This window comes from Octodon degus, unplaced genomic scaffold (genome assembly GCF_000260255.1).
Source record: "Octodon degus isolate 3935 unplaced genomic scaffold, OctDeg1.0 scaffold00123, whole genome shotgun sequence".
In the NCBI taxonomy this organism is placed as follows: domain Eukaryota; kingdom Metazoa; phylum Chordata; class Mammalia; order Rodentia; family Octodontidae; genus Octodon; species Octodon degus.
The window spans coordinates 999437-1016212 of NW_004524699.1; the positions used below are offsets into that span (position 1 = coordinate 999437).

The 16776-nt window shown below is 56.9% G+C and overlaps 1 protein-coding gene across 4 annotated transcripts in view; it reads right to left on the reverse strand.

The window, feature by feature from the left end:
* Positions 1–16776, reverse strand: part of Traf2 (TNF receptor associated factor 2) — a 29224-nt gene that overhangs the window by 10550 nt on the left and 1898 nt on the right. For all 4 annotated transcript variants that reach the window (XM_023700352.1, XM_004640379.2, XM_023700351.1 and 1 more), the window contains exons 2-6: positions 8547–8765; positions 7963–8041; positions 7593–7691; positions 3231–3392; positions 1946–2020 (exon numbers count right to left, since the gene is read on the reverse strand). In XM_023700352.1, coding sequence (XP_023556120.1) covers positions 1946–2020; positions 3231–3392; positions 7593–7691; positions 7963–8041; positions 8547–8734 — 603 coding nt within the window. In that variant the 5' untranslated portion in view covers positions 8735–8765. The remainder of the gene's footprint in view (positions 1–1945; positions 2021–3230; positions 3393–7592; positions 7692–7962; positions 8042–8546; positions 8766–16776) is intronic.

Genomic DNA, 16776 nt, shown 5'->3' on the forward strand with positions numbered 1-16776 from the left:
GAAGGGCTGCAGCGTCAGCCAACATTTTGGCCCTAACCTTTCAAGGTCAGTGAAGACTCGGGACATAGGAGAACCTGTACTGTAACAACATGTAACTCAGTTGTGCTCCAAATTTTCTGATCAAGAAGATTATGGAGCCACAGAGGAAAGTGATCGATGATGTATAGTGTGCCTGGGGAGAGTCACCTGGAAAGAAAAAAACATTCTCTCAGGCTTTCACAGAGAGCACATTGGCCAAGCAATGGCCATGACTCATCCACATGGCTGCACCGACAAAGGTTCTACAATCTGATGTACAGGATCTCAGGATAAATCCTGAGAGGATTTCACTGACCTTAGCAGATCCAAAAGCTACAGCTCTTGTTGCATAGGTCCTGCTTTACCTTGGCCTCAGCCATCCAGCAGAAAAGTATAAAAACGAAATATAAGAAGTAAAGCCATATTAAAATGCTGAGCTGTGAAAGGCTCAAGTCAACAACTTCTGTGGATAACCCACTACTATTGTGGATTGAACCCAGGGCCCTGGTGCTCGCCAGGCAGGTGCTTAGCCCAGCCCACTACTACTGTGGACTGCTGGACTGGGCTGGATTGTTTTGCTGAATTCACGCACCTGTAGTATTTAGATGCCAATGGAATACCCATCTCTGACAGGACTAAACAAAAAAAGGTGATACAAGGGAAGGACCATTTTGTATCTGTATATGCAGAATAGTTAGGGTAGATATACAGCTACTTTCGCTTAATTCAATGAGAAGAAAGATTTGTACTGAGGCCGGTGAGATGGCTCAGTAGAATAAGTGCTTGCCTGATAAGCACAAGGGCCTGAGTTCAAGCCCCGGTTCTGCCAAAAAAAAAAAAGAAAGAAAGATTTGTACTAATAGTGTTTGGACAGGATATCCTGTCTGCATCTTGTACTATGAATAACCACTAAGAAGATAACAATGTACCATGTATTAATTATTGAGACTGTTTTATTAATCAGTTTTGAAACTGTCTTATTGCTACTTGTTCCTCAATAAATTAAAAAAAAAAAAAAAAAAAAGGACTCCCACCATAAGAGCTTGAGGTGGAGCCAGGCCAGACATGGTGGTGCACGCCTGTGATTCCAGTACTCAGGAGGCCAACGTAGGAGGACTTCAGGGTGAAAGAGCTGAGGACGTGGCTCACTGTGAAGGCCCTGGGTTTAATCCTCAGCCCCCTCAAAGAGTGAACTGGAGCCTGACCCTCACACGGAATGTGAGAGCCGCCCCAGTCACCATGGAAGGCAACATGGCACGAGGGAGTGCTCAGCAAGGCCACAGGAGGGCCTAGGTGCAGGACAGGGCAGCAGGGGCCCTCCCTGGCTCCGCCAGACTTGGACCTGGCTGTGGCTCCCATCTAGACGAAAGCAAACAGATGGGCACAGAAAAGCTGATGGGTCACCAGGCACATGGCCGCGCCAGCCTGCAGCCCTGGCACTCCACCTAGGTGCAGACCACTAAGCAGCCCAGCATGACCACAGTGGCTCCAACTCTGCCACCAGGGATGAGGCCGAGGACTGCACAGGCCGCCACATCCCCGGGACCTCCGTCTAGGGGTCACCCACGGAGCCAGCTCCGCAGCCAAGGACTTGAGCACATCCAGCGCCCTGCCCCAGGGCAGCACTGTTATCGCTGCATGCCAGGGACCTCTCCATACCCACACCAGTTTTGAAAAGACCAAGCACGGGTCCATGCCAAGGCTCCTCACAAGCAGCAGCTGGAGGAGGAGCCCAAGTTTACCATCCTGCTTCTGGAGTGACGGAAGGTGGGGGCTGCATGGCACAGCACCCGCCTGGCTTGGTGAGGCCCCTGGGGCTCACACCTAGCACAGCACACACAGCGCGCACCAAGTTAACAGCGCACCCTGGTGATAGCGGCCCTCTGGGCACTGCCACCCACACGCTGCAGGTCCTCGGGCCCCGTACCTTCTCCCGAGGGATCTTCTTTTTGCCACAGCCATCGCAGGTCAAGGGGAACTTGGGGCAGACCGCATGGTGTGCCTGGAGAAGAGCAACCAGGTCACATGGGCGAGGGTTGTGAGGGAGCGAGCCCTGACTGGGCACACACAGCCCCTCTCCGCCTCTGCTGGCGACACGCCGGCAGCCCTTGCTGGGGTGCAGGACTTCTTCCTGCTCCCCCACGCTTCTAGAGCACGTGAGAAAAGCCACTACAGACGACAGGGAGATGAGGACTCCCCATGAGGACAGTGACAGCAGTGCCAGCCAGGAAGTGTGGGGCAGGCAGCATGCACTGACCGCTGGACCACACACGAGGCCACTTGAGGCCCTGGCATACTGCTGCAGATGCCCAGTGCCCAGCTGGTCCTGCTCACTCCAGGCCTCGTGGCAGAAGCAGGCACAGGAGTCAATCCAGCGTGGGACTAGGGATATAGCTCAGTGGCACAAACGTCTGCCTGGCAAGCACAAGGCCTTAAGTTCGATTCCCAATATTAAAAAAAAGCAAACCCAGCAAGCAGGAACACAGGTGTGGGGAAGCGGGTGTGGGAAGCACGAACAACTGCTGACTGCAGGTGCTGCTCCAATGGAGGCGAGGGGTGGCCCTGCGGGACCCATTTAGGCAGCATGGTCAGGACAGTCAGCAAGTGGCGTGACTGCAACGACTGCCCTCTAAACGTAGCCATAATGGTTTGAAAAATGTCCCCCAAGAGCCACGTGTAATGGGATGGTCCCTGCGTGGCCTAAAGGGGGAGGTGGGCCTTCAGGAGCTGCGGCCTAGTGGGAGGTCTGCAGGTTACCAGGGGTACAGCCGTGCAGGGCACATGGGACCTCACTGCTCTCCCTTCCCTGCCACGAAGTGCCACACACTCTGGGGCCAATGTGACCGCAGCGCTGGACAAAGCTGACTGGCACAGCAGTGACTGTGCTGTGGCTCTGTGCTCCTTAGAAACATTCCAGCTGCTTCTGATGAACAACATGGACCCGGGCTTGCTCACTGACAGTCTGGGGAGGACACAGCACCCTGGCTGGTGACATTGCCAGGCCTCTGCCTGGTGAGCACTGGCTTTTCTAATGACGCTGTCCAGCGGTTCAGCAGGGACTTCGCCCTCGAGCCCAGTGCCACCCGGAGCCCTTTGTCTTGCGCCTTGGAAGCGCCGATTACCACCAACACAGGCACCAAGGGCCAGCAGCAACAACGCAAGCACCAAACTCAGCCCCGAGGCCCACAGGGCGGCCACGGTGCCCAGCACACCTCCAGTTCTGATCGGCAGCACGGAGCCCGGCAGTGGCGGCAGGCCAGGCTCCTCTCTGGACACTCCTGCTCGGCATGGCGCTCCTTCTCTCCGAGGCGGACTTGGCCTTTACACGCAGGGCACTCAGTCAGCAGGAACGGGCAGAGTCCTTCATGGCAGCTCTGACAACAGAAGGAGGAGGCTGAGCAGGGCACACGAGGATCCGCGCCGGCTTCAGCTGTGTACATGGTGCTCACATGCCTCTCCTCTCGCCCTGCACACCACGCTCCATGCAGTTCATGGGCCTCCTCTCGCCACTCCCAGCCAGGGACACTGACCCGTCCCAGACCCAGGTGAGGGGCCCTGTTGCTGCAGGTCTCTGCCCTGCCCTGGCACCGTCAGGCAGGGTTATGGGAGGCAGGACACCCACAGGAGACAAGACACAGACTCCTGGGCAGGAGGCCGCTCCTGCCCACAGCACTGTTGCTTGGGCATGACACAGCCAGCTTGGCCGGGGACAGGATGGCACAGGCTGCTCGGAAGCCCCTGTATGCCCCGGTATGCGTCTGCAATACACGCTGGGGAAAGCAGGCCAAGGGGCCAGCGTGAAGGCTGAGACCCTGCAGCGTACCCCACCCTGCCCAGGAGGGAGCACAGGCGAAGAGAAGGAGGGTAATGACTGGAGCCAGGAGCCCCACATGGGGGTACCCCGGGAGGCCTAAGGAAGCCAGGCCTCGAGAAGCCGAGAACCTCACTGGCAGCACAGAGTCGGGAAAGGGGACAGCAAGGATGGGCTATGAAGGGACACAGGCTGTGCCCGTGCCCAGGGCCAGGCCCAGGCCCAGGGCCCTTTATCCTAATGACTGTCCTACTACATGGGTCTGGACAGAAAGGCAACCAGAACCGCCTGAGCCTCCAAGGGCTGCACCTGCTGAGCAACAGACGGGAGGGAAGAGTGCAAGCACCAACAGGCTCGTGTCTGCAATCCCAGCACCCGGGAGGCTAAGGCAGGAGGAAGCTGAGGCAGCACGATCGTCCTGAGTTCAAGACCAGCCTGGGCTACCAAGTGAGCTGAGGGCCAGTCTGAGCTGCACAGTGAGACATTCTCAAAAAGAAAAAAAGAAAAAAAAAAAAAAAAAAAAGGCTGTTCCTGGGCTGGAGGCGAGGTCCAGTGGCATGGCACCTTCCAGCACAGGGCAGGATGAGGTGCTGTTGTTCTTTTTGTTTTTTGTGGTACCAGGGATCGAACTCAGGACCTTGTGCTTGCCAGGCAAGCATCTATTCCACTGAGCTATCTCGCCAGCTGCCTGGCGGGTGGGCCTGCTGGATTGCTAGCATCACAGCCACATGCACAGGTTAGCCAGCATGATGGCTGTGTCTGCTTTAGTCCCGGGAGCACAGAAGTGCAAGAAGCCTGGAAAAGGCAGAACCTGCCGGGGCCAAGGGCGCAGGGGCGCACAGCAGCCCCCCAGCTCACTGCCTGCCTTGCGGCCCATCTGATGTCCAGCTGCAGCACCTCAGCCCTGGGCTGGGGGCAGCTTTGCAGCGTGGGGTGGCACAGCACGGGCTCAGCAGGGGCAAGACCCTGACACTGGAGCTGTGCTCAGGGTCCCAGCAGCAGATGCCCCTGCCCCCACACTCAGGTAGCAGGGACACAGCATAATGTCCTCCCTGACCCCACAGGCAGGAGCCAAAAAATCAAGACTTACTCAGCCAGAACTCAAACTCAGCTCTGACCTAAAACCTTCACAGAGCCCGGGCTAAGGCCACACAGGCGCTGCCTGCCTCTCCAGGCCTGGGCCTGGGCTTAGCCGGGGGAGCCCTGCACTGGGCTCCAAAACCACCATGCTCCTAGAAGCAAAGCCATCACCCCACAGGAGAACTACAGCCAAAGGCTGAACTTATCCCATTTTTCTCAGCTTTTCAAGTAATTCAGACCATCAAGGAAAAAGAGCTTTAGACCAGGGCCACTTTTCCCAGGAACACCCAGCCACAGCTGAGCACACAGGCTGAGGTGGTGGGGCTCGGCTCAGGTGAGGACTCGGGCCCCACCCACTTGCTGCCAGGGAGTTTTACCAATAAATCAGGCCTCTAGCTGCTGTCCCAGAGCAGGGCTCCCCCCGCCCCCAACTCCTGGCAGGGACTTTCCACAGCTCACAGGACACAGCCAGGGACTTTCCAGCTCGCATGCCTGTGGGGCGGCACACATTGGAGCTCCTGGGCCCCAGCCAAGTGCACCAGCCTCCCAGACAACACAGGCCTGGGGGTGGCAGGGACCCCAGGATAGCCCAGCCGGCCCCCCGCGGCTGGAGCCAGTGGCCCTGCCTGTCCCTGCAGCGTACTACTGCCTACCCCACAGCTCATCCTCACAGGGAGCCCCAGTGCCCTGCCACCTCCCGAGGACCACTTCCCTCACGGCAGCAGAAGTGCCCCTGAACTGTGGTTCTGGGGCCTGGACAAGACGCCCTGTGCTAGGGAGGACAGTGCAGCCCCCCCCCGCAGCCTCCCACTTCTCGGTGTGGTGCTCCCACAAGCCTCCCTCTCCTTGGTGCAGCCACAGTGGCTGGGCCTCCAAAGCACAGCTCAGTGTGCAGCTGCTGAGAAGTCAAGGGAACAGCCGGGACAGCTCAGGGGTTGGCATGCTTAGCGTACAGGAAGCCCCCATCAGACCCCAGCACCGAGAAGACAAAAAAGAATGAGGGAAGTGTGGCCAGGCACACAGGGCAGAGAAGAGGACCCAATTTCCCCAGGGCCTGGCTTGGTCAGAGACCCCCAGATCCACTGCCTGGGTCTAAGGCTTCCCTGGGAGCCCAGGTAGTTCTGGCCCTGAAGGCCCCAAGCATAGGAAAGCAAGGTGTGAGCAAACCATCTACCACAGCCCCCAGTCTGGGCCAGAGGGCTATCCTCCAGGAACCTCCCTATTCTGAGACTCCAACGTCTTACTCTCTTAGCCAGCAATGACTCCTGCCTGCCACCACTCCCCAGTCCATCTGCAGGACCTGATCACTCCGGACTCCTGGGAGGGGGTCCTGCAGGAGCCCCGCTCCTGAGTGGCTGGCTCGCTCAGCAGCAGGTCCTGGGGCTGCTCCCTGCCGCAGCACATACCAGTCTCATTACCAGCACAGCCCACGCCTTCAGCCATCCTGCAAGGGGCAGGGTGGGCACATCCACCTTGGCCTATGCGGATGCTGCCACTGCTGCAAATGTTCCTGTGCAAGCAAGTAGGGTGAGACACTGAAGAGCACAGACTAAGAGAAGAAACGGGAACGGCTCAGGGGTCGGACACGCACTGCAAGACGAGCCGCAGGGCCTAGCGGGGCGAGAGGCTCACAGGGAAGCCCCCGGTACACCAACTCTGCTGGCACAGAAAGACGAAGTGCAAGTAACGTCGAGCTCCAGCCCATGGTTACCTCCGTCACTGGCCGTAAGTCGTTCTGGGAGCACAGAACCAAGTGCCCAGGAACTGTGTGACTTCCAGTATTACACAACTCTCAGCAGTACACACCTGGAATCTCAGCTACCTGGTAGGCTGCAATGGGAAGACTGTGAGTTCTAGGCCAACTCTGGTACCATGCGGAGATCCACCAAGAAATCCCTCCTGGCTGGGGAGAGAGCGCGGCCGACTAAGTGCCTGCCTGGCAAACACAAGGACCGGGGTTCGATCCCCGGTACCCAATACCATGCTGGCCCCAGAATCCTAGGTGTGATGGCACATGCCTGTAATCCCAGCGCTGAAGAAGCTGAGACAGGAAGATCACTAGGAGTCCGACCCTGTACCAAATAAATAAATGAATAAAAGATGGCAAAAAAAAAAAAAAATCCCACCTCAACATAAGCAACACTACGTAAAACCCCATGCAGCTTAGAGGGTGGGTCCTTCCATCACCGGAAAATCTGCTGCCAAGACAAATACAGCACTCCAGGGCAGCAATTCTCACATCCCATTGGGGCCGGGGAGATAGCTCAATAGAATAAGTGCTTGCCTGGCAAGTGCAAGGGCCTGAGTTCAATCCCTGGTTCAGGAAAAAAAAAAAAAAATTTCTCACATCCCACAATGGTGGGAGAACTATGCCTCCACAGACCGACAAGGAGACTGAGCCACAGGAACGGGAAGCAGCCAGTGACCCTGCCTGTCCCTCGCACAGCTCCACAGTTCAGGAGTCTGCACTGGATGACCTGGTCGCTACACGCACGCCTTCTGAAAGACAGCCGTGTCTCCTGCCCACAGGCAGCTGACAGGCTCTGCCCAGCAGGCAGGAGCGGAGGAGACTCTGGGGCCCACTGCTCTGGGCATGGCACCCTGACCAGTGAAGCTTCAGCTTCCAAACCACCTGGGGGCACCTCAGAGCAGCTCTCAGGAACACAGGGTTGCCCCTCTTTACCTCGTATTCCTTTAAGGTCCCCTTCCAGGTGCACCCCTCGTTGGGGCAGACGGCTGGCAGGCTCTCCACCTCCCTTCGGGCAGCGTTGTCTGGAAAGGCCTGAGAAGAGCAACCACCCATGGGTTAAACCTCTTCCTCGGGGTCCCACTGTGGAACAGGTGCCACCCCAAGTCAGGGCCACCTTTGTGGTCACAGAGGGCACGGGTGACTGGAGGACCGCTCCTGCCATGTGCCAGCCTCTCAAACCTCGAGCACTCCCGTGTGCTCAGCATTTCAAGCTTCTGAGGTATCATCTCACCAGCAATGTTACAAAGGAGACTCTAAGACTGAATTCTGCTCAACCTTCGGAGCATCAAGAGATGGTACTCACCGAGCTGGTTTCTAAAATAGAAACGCCTTCCTCATAGATGCCCTCCTGAACACAGGCAGCACAGTTCTGAGGCCCAGAGCTGGAGGACGGAGAAACAAAGTCTGCTATGAACGCCTCCATGAAGAACCAATGGCAAACTGACTCCACACCACCAATTCTTTAGCTCCCCTCCTCGGAAAACCAGCACGGTGCAGCAAGCGTACAGATGCAAAGCTCAGAGCCCACGAGGGAGCGGGGTGAGGGAGGGAGACGCCTACCCAAGGGGCTCCCTACTTTTGGGACAAGCTGCTCCTTTTCTGAAGAGGGTGTTGCCCAAAGCTGCGTGCTGACATGGGGGCCCAGGTGCCCAGTAGCTCCTTCCCTGCCACCTAGAGCAGCCTCCTGGAGCCTCTTAGTGCCCACGTGACCAACAGTGAAGAGAACAGGCCTGTTAACGCTGAGGCTGCATCGTTTTTAGCCCCACCAGCCCCCAAACAGCACTGGGATAGGTAACTGGCCAGCAGCATCTGGGAAGGATTAGACTGGAGTCGCCAAACCTTCAGAACAATTGTGTCCCAGCACCACCCGGCCAGCAGCGCACACACCTGAGGATGCTGCTGAGGCAGAAGGAGCAGTAGCGGTGGCCACACTGGGCTTGGAAGGGCCTCCGCAGGACGTTTCTACAGGCAGAACACAGGTACTTGGCCTCAAGCTTGGTCCCCAGGAGGGTCTTGGAAAAGCCTGGCTGCAGCACATCCAGGGAGCCTGGGGGGGTCACGCTGGCTGCAGCCATCAGACCTGGAACCCCCACACGCCTCGCGACCCTGAGGAGGAACAGACCACGTGATGCCCAGCCCAGGACAGTGTGGGAGTGAACTTGGCGAGTCCTGAGAGGATCTGAGACAGCATCTGGCGCAGGAGCCTCACAGGCAGGCAGTGCAAGCTGCTGCAGTGAGTGTGGGAGCTGAGGTCCCCCACACCAATCTTGGTTCCCACGCTGGGCACCCTTCCTGCTGGCTGGAGCCCTGCCTGGCAGAGAGGCTGCCCTCCCACGAGCACCTCTATCCTGTGCCTGCAGCCCTGTGACTCTGTGTGCACAGGACTGGGGACTGACCCCCGGGGCATCTGCACGAGGTACATCCTTGGTCCTGCTTTTTTTTGGTAGCTTAGTTGTCCAGGCTGGGTTTGAATTTGCAGTTCTCGCGCCTCAGCTTCCCAGAGTGCTGGGATATTTACGTGCACCACCATACTCAGCTCTCTTGCAAGAAGTACCGTAATACAGCTGCTGGTACCTTGAGGTCTGGACAGGCCTGAGCCAAGGACATCCAGGGAGGGGAGCAGCAGGCCTGGCGCTGGCCGTGGCGCTCCCCACTTGCTACCAGCGCCTCTGTGTGTCCACCAGGCTCCGGTGCCTACCCCTGCCAGCCACGTCTGCTACCCCATCCCACGTTCTTCTCTGCCCAGCTGTGGTGCAGTCCCCACCAGGCTCTCACTTAGCACCTCTGCCCAGCAGCAGCAGCAGCAGCGAGGGCAGGCGCTCCGCAGGCGCTGGCACACGTGGCACAGCACTGTCAAAGGCACTGGCCTCCGTGGGTCCTGGGAGCAACGCCAGCAGGCCTCTTGGCGATGCGGAACTCCTCCGCAGGGAAAAGGAGGAGTTGACAGCTTATGACCCCTGGCTCGGGTCTCTCTCTACTGAGGTAGGCCCTCTCCAGGGCTCTGAGAGGACGCAGACCTTGAGCTCCCTGAGAATGATACCAGGGGCTGGGGTTGGGTCTGGGCTCCCCAAGTTTCGTGTGACGCCCAGAGACAAGTGGGCTGTCTCTTGCACCTGTACCTGAGGCAGGGCCCACTGCTCCTTCTCGGTAGGTGTTCTACCACATCCCCTCCAAGGCAGCCCAAAGCCTAGGGCTGCTCCCAGGCTCTGCTCTGCCTGACCGCGACACCTCAGAGCTCGGCAAAGGCAAGAATTAGGTCATCCCCCACACGGAAATGGCACTGTCCAGAAGGACATGGGGCAGCTGAAGGGGTGCTCCAGGCCACAGTGTGGGGTGCACAACCCAGCAGGACAGTGGGACAGGGGTCTGGTGGTCCCAGATGCAGGGGAAGCAGCAGGGGCTGCAGGCAGCACCGGCGCAGCCCCCTTCAGGGTGCTGTGCTTGGTCCTCAGTGTCAGTCACTCCTCAGAACACTCCCAGTGAAGATGGCACCCCCTCCTCTGCAGGAATGCCGGAACACCTTGCCTGTCACTGGCAACTCTGAGACCCAAGAAGCGGGCCCCTGGCACCTCTACCTGCACGCCGGACGCAGTGCCAGGACAGGTGCTCCCTGTCTTCACATCCGCCAAATTAGGAGGCAGAGCCCACTCCCCACCAGACACCCTGCCCTGCTGTCTGCGTCATACGCCCACCAGGCGGGCACCTCACCCATGGCCTCCTGAGAGTCTGCTCAGGCCTTGCCCTCCCTTCTCGGCTCCCAAGGACGCCAGCCAGTGCTGCTCCTCTGAATGTCCACTCTGAACAGCAGGTCTCCTCCTCATGCTGTGACCCCAGGGATCAGGGACAACGTGACCGAGGCCTATTGGCTCGTGCCTGGTCGCACCACCGCGGGCCTGCTGACATAGAGCAGCTTCCACGAAGCAGCACCTGGCTGCCGGCAGTCACAGCTCCCTGTTCTCGCATACAGTACCCACTTCAGTTCCTTATAGTAGTATCTCCCCACCACACCCGACAGCTGCCACATGCCACTGTCCCCTCATTCCACAAATGCTTTCCGACCCCAGGCGCCAGCGGGGCTGACTCAGTGGGCCACTGTGTGGTGACTGAAGGTGGCAAGCCTGGGAGGAGAGATGGAACCCAGCAGCCTCCAGGTACCTCCCATTCATGGGCCATCCAGAGCTCAAAGGAGGCAAGAGACGCTATTCGTAAGCCCTGGAAAAGGGAGACTACCAAGGGGCCTGAATACGGTGTACTTTCAACTCAGGAAACTCAGCTGCTACATAAGCCATCCCCTGGGAACAACTCGTCCCTCAGCCTCCCCACTAAGCACTTGACACCCATGCCTGTGGAACAGCGGCCTCTGTGGAGGACACACGGCTTCCAGGTCACTGGTCCACATGGGAGGCCCATAGAAGGTCCTCGAAGGGCAATGGTGGGGAGCTCGCCTGCTGTCTGGGCCAGTCTGGCCCTGGGTGACCGGCCTAGGACCCTGTGGGTCATTTCCTCTGGGGCACAGGTAGACGCCGTCCAGGGCCAGCCAACGCTAATGAGCATACCATGTCAAGACAATGCCATCTGGGTGGCACCCCAGGGCATTACATGGAGACTACAAGCATTCCCCAAGCCCGAGCGTGCTGGGCTCTGCACAGGACAGCCCCCACCGTCACCACACAACTCCCAGGGCACACGACGTCCTTGTACCATGGGCAGGCCTACTCTCCCCAGCAGCAATCCTCGGATGTTCTGGGTCTGTAAGATCCACGTAAGCCAGGCACAGGGGTGCACAGCTGTATTCCAGCCGTTCAGGAGGCTCAGGTGGGGCTGCCCGAGTCCAGGAGTCTGAAGCCAGCACAGGCAAGGCAGTGAGATCTTGTCCTCAAAAGCTCATGCCACACAGAAGCCAGGATCGGTCACCTGCTTGCCTCCACACCGGCAGCACCCAGGTGGCAACGCAACTTGCGGCACACATGCCCGTGACGGCAGCCACCGCATGTCCAGTCTCACTGCTCTCCGTGTGGTGTCTGTTCCCGAAGTATTTCTTTTTCTCTGGTTAAAAGCTGGTAACATGGGGGTCAGGGAGATGGCTCAGTGGAATAAGCGCTTCCCTGGCAAGCGCAAGGGCCCGAGTTCAATCCCGGTTCCACCAAAAAAAAAAAAAAAAAAAGCTGGTAACATGACCTCATGAACCCAAATGGCAAAAGGCACTGCTGTTACTTCAGATGGAGGGATTTTCCTTTTTTTTTTTTTTTTTTTTTTGAACCGGGGATTGAACTCAGGCCCTCGCGCTTGCCAGGGAAGCGCTTATTCCACTGAGCCACCTCCCTGGCCCCGGGATTTTCCATTTTAAAATATCACTAGTTTGGGGCTGGGGATATAGCTCAGTAGAATAAACACTTGCCTGGCAAGTGCAAGGGCCTGAGTTCAATTCCCGGTTCTGCCGACAAAAACAGACAAATAAAATATCACTAGTTTAAAAAGCCACTCTTGACGGTAGTGGTGGTTCATGCTTATAATCCCAGCACTTAGGAGGCTGAGGCATGGGGACTGCTATGAGTTCAAGGCCAGCCTGGACTAGATAGTGAAACTATGTCTCAAAAAAAGGAACCACATTCTTTAAATTAAAACTACATTTTAGGCTGGTTGCATCAGACACAAGAGAACTCCATGTTTCGTGTGGACAGAACAAGGATGTAACACAAACTGAGTGGCTGCACGGAGGGGCAGGAGGGCAGGGCTGCCTCGCTCCCCCGTCTCCCGAGAAGTCTTCAGATGTGCCTCTCTGCTGGGTCATGCTGCTGCTGCACGGGAGCTGGGGACACCTTCTGTCTTCTGGCCTTCTGGTGACAAAAGGGAGGAGGCTAGAGCAGACAGCAGGCCGTGACCTTCGAGTCAGACGTAGTGCCCTAAAGCAGTGTCAAGGGCACTGGCCATCAGCTCAGAGCTGAGCAGTCAGCCGGCACCCTGCCATGCAGAGGACACTCAGGGCGTGACGCCCGCCCTGCACCACAGGGCGCTTGGTGCTTATGGGCTTCTGGAGATCTGAGTCTCACTCGTAAAGACACTGCGGAGCGGGACGTAGCTCAGCAGCACAGCCCGTCTGGCAAGGGCAAGGCCCTGAGTTCAATTCCCAGAACCTAAAGGAAAGTAAGAAAGGCAGGCAGTGGGCAGGCAGACACCGTAACTGTAGAACTGTGCCACCACTGCGAACACAAAAGCACCGGGCGAAAGCCGCACGCGAGCTCCCCACGCCACCCAACCTGCGGAAGGCAGAGCCACCCGCTCTCTCGGCGGCTGCCTGGCTGCCCACGTGCAGTGCACAGGAGGAGGGCCCACGGCAAGGCACCAGACACACGGGAACACACAGTGAGCCAGCGAGCCAGCACTGGGCCGCTGCTGCTCCTCCCTGGGGCTCCCGCTGAGGAACTGAGGAACGCAGTCTGCAATTACCCGACATGCCCTAGGGCCCTTTAGGATCCAGGTAAGTTCACTGTAAAAATTCTTTTTTTTTTTTTTTTTGCCTTTCTAAGGCAGAGTCTAGCCATGCAGTTCAGGCTAGCCTTAATTAAATTCACTTTGAAGCCCCAGCTGACCTTGAATTTGCAGCCATTCTCCCGTCTCAGCCTCCTGAGTGCTGGGACTACAGTGTGAGCTACCACACTCAGCCACTGTAAAAATTCTGACAGCTTGCTCAGTTAAGAACAAAACCAGTAAGTGCTGGGGAGATGGCTCAGTGGAATAAGCGCTTCCCTGGCAAGTGCAAGGGCCTGAGTTCAATCCCTGGTTCCGCCAAGAAAAAAAAAAAGAACAAAACCAGCAGCCCTCACGACGCATGTGCGAGTGTGCAGTCTGGTAAACCACTGCCTACTGGACCGCTTGCTTCCCACAGAGCCTGGCCGCCCAGGCGGGGCAGTGCTCAGGCAATGCTTCCACAGACAGAGCCTCGGGACAGGTGAAGCCCAACTGTGACACAGAGCCGCAGCCGCTGCCTTCAGGGGACAGGGCTGCCTCCCCAGACAAAAGCACGTCTGGTGCACGCCTGGCTTCTGTGCACAGAAACCATCTCCTCGCCTGAATGGCCAGCGTGTGGTAAAGGCTTGATGACCACAAGCCCATACCTGCTTCTCGCAAAGCAACCAGGTGGAGCCGGAGAATGGCCCTGCGAGAGCTGGGTACCAGGACCTTCCCACTGCCCTGGGAAGGAGGAGCAGGCCAAGGGTAAAGACAGCGCAGAGGCCGACCTTGGCTGGGGGCACCTGTGGGCAGCTAACACAAACCGCACCTTGCTGGAGTCACACTGAGTGGCACCATGTGGGGGGGTTACAAAAACCAAATATGGTCCCAACTATGTCACCAAGTCATAACTGGGTACACCCTGGGTGAGGGGGTACCTTGCCATGACAATTACTGGAATTCGGCCCAAGGACGGCTCTTGACAGACTCAAGGACACTCCAAATGCTGAGGTCCCAAGCTGCCCAACTCTAAGCTGCCATCCAGGGCCACTACGGTTCGACACATAGTACTAGGTCTCTACGTAAGCGCCAACTTGGTAGCACCAGATCTAACCCAGGGGCATAACAAGCCCATCCAAGAGCTTTCATCTGTGCGCAGCACAAGTATGGGGCCCTCACGCACTAGGAATTCACAGAGTTGGAGCTGCCTGCAAGCCCATCATTTCAGGCTCAGCACAGCACCAAACCAAGCTCATACCAACATGCACACTTGACAACTATTTCCACAAAATTACAAAAAGCAAATGCAGGAAAGGACCATTCTTACAAGTGGTTGCTTTTTATGTTTATTCATGCAATCAATACATGTAGTTTGTCTTTTTTAAAAAAATTAAATGCAGAGACCGGGGAGATGGCTCAGTGGAATAAGCGCTTTCCTGGCAAGCGCAAGGGCCTGAGTTCAATCCCCAGTTCTGCCAAAAAAGAAAAAGAAAAAATAATTAAAAAAAAAACCAAAGCCTAAATGCAGCAGCCAGGCGTGGTTGCATGGCATATGCCTGTAATCCTTACCACTTAGAAGGCTGAATCAGGAGGATCACAAGTTCAAGGCCAGTCCGGGCAACTTAGTGAGACCTTAAGATTTAAAAAAAAAAAATCGAACAATGCTGAGGATGTATCTCAGAAGTACAGTGTTCCTGGCCATCCCCAGCACCAGAATGAATAAATAAATAAAAACTGTGAGTGTTTTCCAGGCAGGGTCTCTCTAAGTAGTTCAGGTTGGCCTTGAACTTGTTGTGTGATGATCTTTCTCCCTCAACCCCCCAAGTGCTGGGATTACAGGCATGAGCCACCGTGCCCGGCAAATACTGGATTGTGCAGATAAATAAGCAAGCTCACTGTCCTTGGGTTCAGGACCCAGTTCAGCAAAGTGAACAAACCAGCCAGGGTTCCCACCAGTGACACAGTAGCCCATTCCCCAGCAGCACACAAGCACACAGCAGGTCTGTCCCCGTGGCACTTCTGTTTGTGTCTGACCACTATGCAGGGTGTGGCAGCTCAGCCAAGACCTGAACACTTGATGTCATGAGGGTGATCAAGTCCCGCACTGGCCTCCCTGCTGTCCTCAGGCTTTCCAGCCCCGTTTCCTTCCTGGATGAAACAGGTTTCGGCTGGGTCTCCCCTCTATCCAGTTGCCTCCCAGTGATCCCCCAGCTCCGCTGCTGCTCACTCTGCTCTGCCCAGCAGTTGTCCCCTGCTTGCATGCATGCACATAATAGCTGTCCTCACAGCTAGCGCACCCCTGGCCTGTCAGGACAAGGGACGGTGTCTAGGACAGGGCCCGCCTCCCCTCCCCTTGCAGTTCTCGGTGCTATTCCCACCCAGCCCTACATCCTGGACTTTCCTGATCAGATCACCTCTCAGTGTCTACCTCCCGCCAGGCAGGCACATCCTGAAGAACCACAAGCTCCAAACCCCTGCTCCGAATGTCAACTCCTCTGCAGCCTAGGCCCCAGCCCTGGGGAGGCTCCCACCCGTCCTCCTTGCCCCCTACAGGCAGGGCAGACTGACCACAGGGTGAGAATGAGCAACCTTTGTGTGGATCTGGGTAGAGCTCTCACCCTCCGCAAAGGAGGCAGCCAGAACAACAGCAGAGCGCCCGGCCCCGGCCCCAGGCTGCACAGCTTCCTGGCACGACCTGTGGGCAGCACTTCCTGGCTTTTCTCTTCTGGCCCTTTCTGCCCATGCTTGTCTGTGCTTAGGACTTCCTACTGTGGAATCCACCTGTCCAGCCATGGTCAGAATCCACACACCAACCACCCTTCGGTGGGAGAGGAGCGGCTGGTGTGTCCTGCGGTCTGAAACAAAGCTGTCACTAGGAAAACAACAGTGAAGAGATGGGAAGCTTCTTCCCGATGATACACAAAGGAACAGAATCATAGCTCCAGGCGAAGACCTGCTCCTTCAGAGTCCCAGGAACTGCCTCGCGTTAGCGGTCAGAATATCCCTTTGGCAACAGCAGGCTTTGGCGGGCAGCTGGCAGTGCCCACGGCCTTCACTCCACCCATGGCATGGAGGCTTCCAGACCCTGCCAGGATTCAGAGGTGGCAAACAGGATGGGGCCACCTGACAGTGGACACAGGACACAGAGGTGCACTGGGAGCGGGACTGTGAGAACAACACCAAGCACAAAGGCCCAGGACATCTCCTGGGGCTCAGCTCAACCCCGAGGAAGCAGCTGCGCTCAGCCCACAAGAAGCCTCAGCAGCTTTGACACAACCTTCCCACTGCTCACAACAGTAATGCATTTGTGAAAACACAGCACAAAAAATTCTGTGATGCTTAAAGCACACTGCAACAATGCTTTTTTTTTTTTTTTTTTTTTTAGGGTCAGGGAGATGGCTCAGTAAAATAAGCTTGCCTGGCAAGCACAAGGGCCTGGGCTCAATCTCCAGTTCTGGGGGAGAAAAAAAAAAAAAAATGCTTTTTTCAAAAAGACTCAAGCAAGAAAAAAAAAAAAAGGGGGTTGCGTCGCCCTCTTTCTCTTCAACGAGGTGGCCGAGCGGCAGACGCAGACGTGCAGATCTTTGTGAAGACCCTGACGGGCAAGACCATCACCCTCGAGGTTGAGCCCAGTGACACCATCGAGAATGTCAAAGCCAAAATCCAA